At 65.6% G+C, this 8,734-nt stretch overlaps 2 protein-coding genes across 5 annotated transcripts; both read left to right on the top strand.

Annotated features, from left to right (window-relative positions):
* The first annotated feature begins 1,642 nt into the window (after positions 1-1,642).
* On the top strand, positions 1,643-3,761 carry ESPNL (espin like). 2 transcript variants are annotated; one of them, XM_080604494.1, is made up of 4 exons: positions 1,643-1,782; positions 1,929-2,037; positions 2,130-2,285; positions 2,358-3,761. In XM_080604494.1, the coding sequence occupies exons 1-4, from the start codon at positions 1,712-1,714 to the stop codon at positions 3,645-3,647; spliced, it is 1,626 nt and encodes a 541-aa protein (XP_080460620.1). In that variant the 5' UTR covers positions 1,643-1,711; the 3' UTR covers positions 3,648-3,761. The 2 variants fall into 2 exon arrangements, with proteins under 2 accessions (XP_080460620.1, XP_080460619.1); XM_080604493.1 differs by having other exon boundaries at positions 2,130-3,761.
* Positions 3,762-3,900: 139 nt separating this feature from the next.
* KLHL30 (kelch like family member 30) lies at positions 3,901-8,436 on the top strand. 3 transcript variants are annotated; one of them, XM_080604490.1, is made up of 7 exons: positions 3,901-4,361; positions 4,868-5,892; positions 6,232-6,318; positions 6,525-6,680; positions 6,755-6,943; positions 7,146-7,291; positions 7,584-8,436. In XM_080604490.1, the coding sequence occupies exons 1-7, from the start codon at positions 4,036-4,038 to the stop codon at positions 7,833-7,835; spliced, it is 2,181 nt and encodes a 726-aa protein (XP_080460616.1). In that variant the 5' UTR covers positions 3,901-4,035; the 3' UTR covers positions 7,836-8,436. The 3 variants fall into 3 exon arrangements, with proteins under 3 accessions (XP_080460616.1, XP_080460618.1, XP_080460617.1); XM_080604492.1 differs by having other exon boundaries at positions 4,783-5,892; XM_080604491.1 differs by lacking the exon at positions 6,232-6,318.
* Positions 8,437-8,734: the final 298 nt, after the last annotated feature.

The following is an 8,734-nucleotide window of genomic DNA, read 5'->3' as shown; positions in this document are numbered from 1 at the left end:
TACTGAAGCGAGCGATGCTGCCGTATCAGCCGCATCTTTGGCTCTCGCAAAGGCACCCGCAACGGGGGAGGCGGGTCAGCAGCTGATGCTGGCCAACACATTTGCTTCACTAATGAGGCTCCTTCTTTTCAAGGGCTTTAAGATAACACCTGGGGGCTGTGAGCAAGCAGCAGCGGGATCCGGTTGCTCAGTTTTTGCCTGGCACAAGGTGCGGGCAGCACCGAGTGCCCAGCTCCATGCCTCCTGGGGCCCACCGGTGCCAGCTCCCCACGGCCACCCTGCAGCTGCCAGCAGCAGGTGAGAAACACCCCTCTCTGCCTGGGGGTGCCCCTGTCACCCCAGGACAAACCCCCCTGGCTGAGCCCCGTCTCCTTTGTGCAGCCCTGTGAGCAGCACCCACAGTGGGCACCCTGCGGCAGCAAGCCCCAAGGTAAGCGGGCAGCCAGCGAGCTGCGTGAATCCACGTGCGGGGGGCTCTCCGGTCTTTTTTGGAGGTGCTGGATCGGTCCAGCAGAGCGTTTCTCCCCTGGGAGAAGGGACAGATGGGCAGGGGTGCCAGGGGAAGGGCCAGCAGTGGCAGGGGTGGTCCCAAGGGGCTGTAGGCACAGGGGTCCCCTGTGACATGGGCATCGCCTGTGTCCCCCAGGAAGAAGGGGGGGACCTGGGTCTCTGCAGCTCCTTACTCTTCATTTAAAAGGAAAAAAAAATGTCAGGTTTGTCATGGGAGGGCCTTCCCCACAAGAGTGTTCACAGGAGGGAAGGGGGGCAGGGGAATTGCCTGCCCACTGTCAGGCTTGGGCTGTGCTTGCAGGAGCATTGCCTTGGGTTTGGGATGACATGGTTTTGCAGCTGGAGATACTGGTAGCATTTTATCTGGGGAAAAAAAAAAAAAAAAGGAGTAAAAGGGGAACATGAAAAAGTCAGAACGGTTTCAGAACAGTTTGCTTTGGTCCTTATGATGAGTGAGCGGTTTAAGCCCCTCTGAATTCAAACAAAATGCTTCATTTCCAGAGCCTCAACACCCTGGGGCAGCCGCTTTCCCTGCATTTTGACTCAACTTGGCAAGCAGAGAAATGCCGCCCGCTGGCACCCACCCAAGCAGGTCAGGAAAGTGTCTGCGGTGGCCGGGGCCGCGCTGGCTCGGCGGGGTGGGAACGCGGCCAGGAGAAGCCTCCCCTGCCCCGGACGGAGGCAGGGTGCCTGCCGAGTGTGGTGGGTTGGCCTCACCCACCACATGCCTTGGCTGTGCCCAGGGGTCAGGCTGGGTTGCAAACCGTGCCCTGGACGTGCAAAAATGCAGGTCCGCCCGTGGGGAAAGGCTGTGTTTGTCTAGGAAGAGCCCTCACGAGCCTGCTCTGCCAGGGGTGATGTGCTGGGCATCATCTCCGGGACTGCTATCCAGCGATCACCCGGTGGTGGGGGGGGACACAGAGGCACTGCAACTCCCCTGGGAAGATCTCCCCTTCTCTGCACTCCTCCAGGTTCACCAGCGAATGAATCCTCCTGCTGGTTGCCCTCTCCAGGACAAGGGGCTCTCCTCACAGCACCACCCTCCACCAGCACATCCTGGCTCGGCCTGTGGCCTGGTCAGAGCCAGGGTCCCCAGGCTGGGGCAGTGCCGCAGCAGCAGCTGAGGGAGCTGCTGGGCCCCCACGCTGCCAGGCCACGAGCGAGCGGATAAACTGCAAGGAGCCAAGGGCTGCGCCACCAGATGTTTTCACGGCTTTTCCCAGTTCTCCTCATCTACCCGCGAGCATTTTTCCCTAGAAAGAAGAAATGTCTGTAAATGCTTCCCTACCCTCACGCTCCTGCCAGGCAGGGGATGGGTTCTACTGACCCTCCCCCTGCCTCCCCAGCAGAGCAGGGATGTGAAGCCCATCCTGCTCTGCTCCCGCTCCCCCAAAGCGGCCCCGTGCCTCTCTTCCCGGCAGTGACCCGGCCCCGAGGGGGATGCAGCCCAGCAGGTCACCGCTGCCGGAGCTGAAGCTCCGCAAACCCATGCAGCGGGCCAGGATCCCGGCGCCCTTCATCAATCCGGTACGTCACCGGCTCCATCTGCCACCCGCTGCTTGCATTTCTGCCCTTTCCCTCGGCTCAGAGCATGCAGAGACCACCCCATCCCCTGGCAGGACCCCCCCAGCGCTGCCGTGCCAGACCCCGTGGATGTGGACACCCTGGTGCCCACGCACGACGAGCGGGGCCGCGCCATCCCCGAGTGGAAGCGGCAGGTGATGGTGCGCCGGCTGCGCGCCCGGCTGGCCGATGAGGTGGAGGTGTGCGACCAGGTACAGCCGGGCTGGGGGTGGGATGCGGCAGGGCCCCGCCGGCACCGCCATCTGACGGGCCTTCTGCCACAGGAGCCGGGTGCCTGGCGCTTCTCACCATCCCACGAGGCGGTGCTGGGCCCCTTCGGGGAGCTGCTGACAGAGGGGGACCTGCAGCAGCTGGAGTGGGCGGTGGAGAGCCTGCGGCTGCGGCGGCGCGGCGAGGCCTACCAAGGCGAGCTGCAGCGCCTGGCGCAGGAGTTGCGCACCCTCCTGCCCTCCCCATTGCTCAGCATCACCGTCCACAGCCCCCCGCCTGCCCCGGGGCAGCCCCTGCCCCTCTGGTGCGGCCGCCTGGCTGGCGTGGTGGGCAGCCTGGCTACGCTGCTGGCCAACGCTGAGGGGGCCCGTGCCACCCCCGTGCCCACCCCACTGCCTGCCCCGCTGCCCGGAGCCTCCCGGACGCCGGCAGGCAGCCTGGCACAGCGGGAGATCCGGCAGTGTGGGGTGAGCGTCCGCAGCCTGCGCGGCGCCTTCGAGCGCCCCGGTGGCAGCGGCGGGGAGAGTGAGCCCGGGGCGGTGGAAGCCGCCAGCGACTCGGGGATCAGCTGCGAGGAAGCGCTCTCGGATGGCAGCGGGTCGCCGGTGCCGGAGTCATCCGGCCTGCGCAAGGAGCGCATCGTGCTGCTCTTCCTGAGCCACTGGAAGCGCTCGGCTGGCGGCCCCAACCCGTGGGCCACAGCCTGCCGGGCGCTGCAGGCCCAGCGGGATGCGGCGGGTGCTCCCAGGGCCGAGGAGGGGCTGAGCAGGGTGGGCCGCCTGTCGCGGCAGAGGAGCGCCATCCAGCAGCTCCTGGGCAGCTGGAGGGACGCGGCTGCCCACCCGCCGCCGCCACCACCTCCCACCGCCGGCCCCTGCACCACCCTGTCCCCTGAGCAGTTCGTGCGGCGGGCTGACGGGGCACCGGCCGACTATGACAGCCTCACCCTAGACCTCTTCATGCTGGGCTACTTCCGCATCTTGGAGCAGGACCTGGCCCCTGAGGAGCGCCGGGGCCGGCACCTCCTCTGCTTCGAGGTGTTCGACCACCTGGGCCGGCACGGCTGGGAGGCCGCGCGCGCCTTCCACCGCGCCGTCACCGATGAAATCGCTGCTGGCCGGCGCAGCTGGAAGGACGGCTTCGAGGACATCAAGGCGAGGTATTTCGGCACCACCAAGGGCTCAGCCTGGCTGCCAGGGATGGCCAGGGGGAGCCCCCCGCAGCCCGGTGCCCGCAGGCCAGCCACGGGCCGCTCCAGCAATGAGGAGATCTGCAGGTGCATCGACCGCAGCTTCGCCTTCTGGAAGGAGAAGGAGGCCGAGATCTTCAGCTTTGAGGAGTGACACCTCCCACCACCCTGTTCCCCCCAGCAATGCCTGTCTGCCCTCCCCGCTTTTCGAAGGGCTCTTGTCCTGTGGAGGCTTAAATAAAAGCAGTTCGGTTTTGTCTTGAAACAAGCGCTGTGGACGGAAGGGCTTTCTGAAGGAGCTCAAGAAGTTTTGGGGTGATGAAGAAAGCTTTTGGCCCCAGCCTGAGTGCTCCAATGCTGGCAAGACCCCGTGGGGCACCCCGCGGCCTCGGTGCCAGGCAGGCGGCGACTGGGATTTATCAGCTGCCGCCCGCGGGGGGGCCAGGGCGCGTGCGGCCCTTCAGGGTGAGATAACAGCCTATATTTAACAGCCAGCCCCAGCCGGGAGGGAGGAAGGCAGCGGCAGCAGGTTGAGATGACTAATGGGTTTGGGGGGGGTGTCTTGGCCCTCGTTACGCACACGCAGTGGTCCCGCTTGCCCGGGGAGGGACGTGTTCCCCACACGTACCCTTGGGTGCTGCCGCACGAAGCAGCGAGGCCGTGGGGCGAGCAGGCTGGGCGGCTCTGCCCTGACGGTGCCTTTAAGAGCAGATGGCTGGGGAAGAGCAATGTCCCCACGCCAGCTAAAAATACCCCCCCAGCTCAGCCCCCACCACCGCCCTGGGTGTCCCTCCCAAGCCCCGGCCACTTCCGTCCCAGCGAGGGCAGCTGGATGGGACACCGCGCGCTCCGAGCGGGGCAAACCCAGGTAGGAGCAGGGCAGCTGCCGGGCTCAGCCCCGATGGAGGCTGAACGCGACCCAGGGGGGTGTGAGGGGGTGTGGGTGGGGAGGGGGCCATCCCCAGGGGCACCGAACCCTTGCTGGCTGGGCTGGATGCTTGGGCTGAGCCGCATTGAGAAGGGGGTTTTGTCTCCCAGTGCCCCCCAGGCACCATAGGGGTGCATCGCAGAGGGTCCCAAGGGGAATGCCCCACGCGCTGAGCTGAAGCAAGGTGACCCCAGCCCCCAAGCCACAACCCCCCAGCTCTCCCTACCCTCCCTGAAAAATAGGTGGCAGCCCCAGCCGGGCGGCTCAGCCCCATGGCACAGGGTGGGGAAAACACAGCCACCGGGGAGCTGCGAGCAGAGGGGGGAGCACAGGGCTCCTCAAATCCCTTCTCCTGCCCCAGCTGACGCCTGTAAATCACACGGGCGACGCGAAGAAGGCGCAGTTGTGCCAGGAAGGAGGCACTCGTCATCGCCTTCTCCTGGCAGGAACGTCCTCGCCACGCTCAGCCCGGACTCATTCCTCCAGCTGGGACCCGCGGCCGCCCCGGCTGCCGAGCCCAGCACCATGGTGAGGAACGTGGATGACTTCGACTTCTGCCTGCCGTCGCATGCCCAGGGCGTGCTGGAGGGGCTGCAGCGGCTGCGCACCCACCCCAAGCTGTCGGATGTGCTGCTGCTGGCAGGGGGGAGGGAGTTCCCCTGCCACCGTGGCGTCCTGGCCCTCTGCAGCCACTACTTCCACGCCATGTTCTCCGGAGACTTTGCCGAGAGCATCGCGGCACGCGTGGAGCTGAAGGAGGTGGACCCGGATGCGCTGGAGACGCTGCTGGACTTTGCCTACACGGGGAAGGTCACCATCAACCAGGGCAACGTGGAGGGGCTGATGCGGACGTCCAGCCAGCTCCACTTCCCCGCCATCCAGAAGGCCTGCAGCCGCTACCTGCGGCAGCAGATGGACGCCACGAACTGCCTAGGTATCTGCGAGTTCGGAGAGAGCCACGGCTGCCCCGAGGTGTCCTCCAAGGCCTGGTCTTTCTTGCAGGAGAACTTTGAGGCCGTGTCTCAGCAGGAGGAGTTCCTCCAGCTCTCCAAGGAGAGGTTGGCCGTCTACCTCTCCAACGAGCAGCTGCAGGTGCAGGAGGAGCAGAGCGTGGCCGAAGCCGTGCTGCGCTGGGTGCGCCATGACCCGGGGCCCCGAGCCCAGTTCCTGCCCGAGCTGCTGGAGCTGGCCCACCTGGTCTCGCTGCCGGACCAGTACCTCCAGAACCTGCTCGCTGCCGAGCCCCTCGTCCGCGACTCAGCCGCCAGCAAGGCCCTCGTGGCCAGGTCCCGCGCCGCGGTCAGCAGTGGTGGGGTCTCCACCGCACCGCAGAAGCTGAGCCCACCGCAGAAGCTGGAGGAGGTGCTGGTGGTGGTGGGCGGCCGGGTGCTGGAGGAGAGTGAGGATGAGGAAGGGGGGCTGGAAATGCCGGCTGCCCCCAGGAACTTTGCCTTCTACAACCCTAAAAGCCGTAAGTGCCTGTGGCAGGAATGGATGGGGTGAATGCACACCCCTGGCGCGTTCATTGCCCCCACTCTGCCCCAGAACTGCCCCCTGGCCCCGCTGTGGGACAGACTGGGGTGGAGGGTCTGGCTTCTTCCCACCGGGCTGAGATGGAGAGAAGCAGCAGGGGGGGGAAATTCCCACTCCCAAACCATCCATCAACATAGGGACATCTTGGGGAGAAAGCATGAAATAGCGCTAGTTGAAAGGTGTGACCCCCTGAGATGCTGCCCCCATCCCCGAGGGACCGGGCGGGATGTCCCCAGCCTGTGAGCGGGGCTCACAGCGGGGCTCTGCCGGGTTTCAGGGCAATGGATCGCTCTGCCCGACTTCCCTGACTACAACAAGTGGGGCTTTTCCCTGGTGGCGCTGAACAACGACGTCTATGTCACAGGTAGGTGCTGGGGGGGGGGGGGGGGGGGGGGGCATCCAGCATCTCCCCAGGGACCAGGCATGGGGCTGCGATGCGGGCGCAGGCCTTGGGCCACCCCCTTCTACCAAGCAAAGCCTTCTCCTTGCTCTTCTTCCGGGCGAGGGATGTGCTGGGGTGGCTGCTCTTGGTGGGTGTCCAACCTGAACCGTGTCTCTCCCTTGCTCCAGGTGGCTCCCGGGGGTCCCAGAACGACACGTGGTCGACAACCCAGGCCTGGCGCTTCTGTCCCAAGGACGGAGCCTGGACACCCATCGCATCCATGCTGCGAGCCCGGACGAACCACACCAGCGCCGTCCTCAACGGCGAGATCTACGTCATCGGGGGTAAGGTGCTGCCGGAGGGCGGGCGGGCGGCACGGCACAGCCCCGGGGGGCTGCAGTGTCCCACCGCCCCGCAGGGACCACGGTGGAGGTGGTGGAGGTGGAGCGCTACGACCCCTACAACCAGAGCTGGTGCGCCATCAGCCCAGCCCTCAAGTACGTCAGCAACTTCGCCGCCACCGGCTGCCTGGGCAAGCTCTACCTCGTGGGCTCCTGCGCCGTCAAGTACAACGCGCTCACCCTGCAGTGCTACAACCCCGTGCGAGGTGAGCGCCTGCCCCAAAGGCACGGGAGCCTCGTCTCAGATGGGGAGCACGGGTGCCGCCCTGCCTGGCTGCTCCGTGCCCTTTCCAACTCCCCTGTAAACAGCCATGGGGCTGGGGATGTTTTTTGGGGGGGAGGTGGAGGTACAGCGGCAGCCTAGCCTGCGGTGCGCTCGCCCAGCACGCTGACGGCTGCTCCTTGCAGACCTGTGGAGCGTGATCACGTCCCCCTTCATCCCCAAGTACCTCTCGGCCCCGCGCTGTGCCACCCTGCATGGGCTCATCTACCTCATCGGGGACAACACCAAGAAGGTCCACGTCTATGACCCGGAGGCAAACATCTGGCAGAAGGTACCGGGTGCTCCAGGGGCATGGCCTTCACACCGTGTTCTGATTTTAGGCAGTTCGTGCTTATTTTTCCAGCACCACCCTCCCATGGGGTGTGTGGGGCTGCTGCATGCACAGCCCAGTGCCATCCTGCCTGTTGCCCCAAGCCCCCCATCCCACGGGATCCCAACCCTTGCTTCTGCATGAGCGCAACGTGGGGATGCTGCCAAAAATTAGGCAGAGTCACGAGTGAGCCGTGGGCCCGGCAGGACCCCGAAGCTCACCGACCCCAAACCTGCCCATGCCCCTGGCGCAGGTGCAGCTCCTGCACACGCTGCATGAGAACGGCGGGATGGTGCCGCTGGGCGACCGGCTCTTCGTCACTGGTGGCCACTGGAAGGGCATGGACGGGGACTACCGGGTGGAGATGGAGGTGTACGACTGCGCCAAGGACCGCTGGACGCGGGAAGGCTCGCTGCCCTGCCTCTGGCTCTTCCACAGCTCCTCCTCCATCTTCATGGACACCTCCAAGTGGACAGAGGCTTTCCAGGGTGACCATGGGTGGTAGGAGGGCCCGCAGCGGTGCCTGCGGGCTCAGCCACAGCCTGGAGGGAGCCGCTCGGGCTCGTGGCCCCGGCAGCACCGTCACCCGGTGAGCTGACCGCTCCGGCTCCCGACCTGGCCCTCCCTGGGGAGGGGAGGCGGGAACACGCAGTCACCGCACGGGAAAAGGCTTTTCCTTCCCGCCGCACTTCGGCTGGTGATTTTTTTTTAGTTTGTTTTCTAAGGACTGCCTCTTTGCCCTCTGAAATCCCCAAGCTTTTTGCGGTCTTTGGAGGGAGACGCGCTCACCCACCACACCACTGCTTCCCGGTGGCTGCAGCACTGCCTGCAGCCTCCCCCTTTCCCCATGGCTTTGATTTCCAGAAGACAAGGGGGACTGGGGTGCATCTTTCTGTCCCGATGCCTACCCGTGGAAGCTGCACTTTGGCGGCTCCCTCCCAGCTCTGGCACTCGTTGCCCTGTTCCCGGGCTGAGCGTGAAGCAGCACCTCCCTGGAGGCCAACGCGGCCCCCAGCAGCACGCGCTCGGGCTACCAGGGTTGTTTTACCATGAAGCTGTTCCGTGTTGTGGTTGTTGCTTTGTGACCCATTAAACGTGCACAACGAGGAGCTCTGCGTGTTGGGGCTGGGGACCCCTGCTTCGCTCGGGGTATCCCGAGCATCCTCCCCAGTGGCACAAAACTGCTGCTGAAGCCGGAGCTACTGGGGGGGGGCTAAGTGCAGGGCTGGGAAGGGGCTGGAAGCTTGCTCTGCCCCAAGGGGGGCATAGAAGGTTTCTGCACCGGCCCCCCACCCACAAAGGCAGGGCGGTCCCAGCCCTCACCCCAGTCCCTTGACAGCGCCCAGCGCAGTGGCAGGGCCAAGTTATTTGCAGGCCCCCCCCTGCAGACCCCACCCTGCCGAG

This window comes from Anser brachyrhynchus, assembly GCF_964034855.1.
Source record: "Anser brachyrhynchus genome assembly, chromosome: 9".
NCBI lineage: Eukaryota > Metazoa > Chordata > Aves > Anseriformes > Anatidae > Anser > Anser brachyrhynchus.
This window is presented reverse-complemented; position numbering and strand designations above follow the sequence as displayed.

Coding starts and splice junctions, on each gene's coding strand:
- ESPNL (XM_080604493.1), top strand. CDS start 1,712: ATGTTTTCACGGCTTTTCCCAGTTCTCCTCATCTACCCGCGAGCATTT. Junction 1,783..1,928: donor CCTAGAAAGAAGAAATGTCT/GTAAATGCTTCC, acceptor CTCTCTTCCCGG/CAGTGACCCGGCCCCGAGGG. Junction 2,038..2,129: donor CGGCGCCCTTCATCAATCCG/GTACGTCACCGG, acceptor ATCCCCTGGCAG/GACCCCCCCAGCGCTGCCGT.
- KLHL30 (XM_080604490.1), top strand. CDS start 4,036: ATGGGTTTGGGGGGGGTGTCTTGGCCCTCGTTACGCACACGCAGTGGT. Junction 4,362..4,867: donor TCCGAGCGGGGCAAACCCAG/GTAGGAGCAGGG, acceptor TTCTCCTGGCAG/GAACGTCCTCGCCACGCTCA. Junction 6,319..6,524: donor CAACGACGTCTATGTCACAG/GTAGGTGCTGGG, acceptor CCCTTGCTCCAG/GTGGCTCCCGGGGGTCCCAG.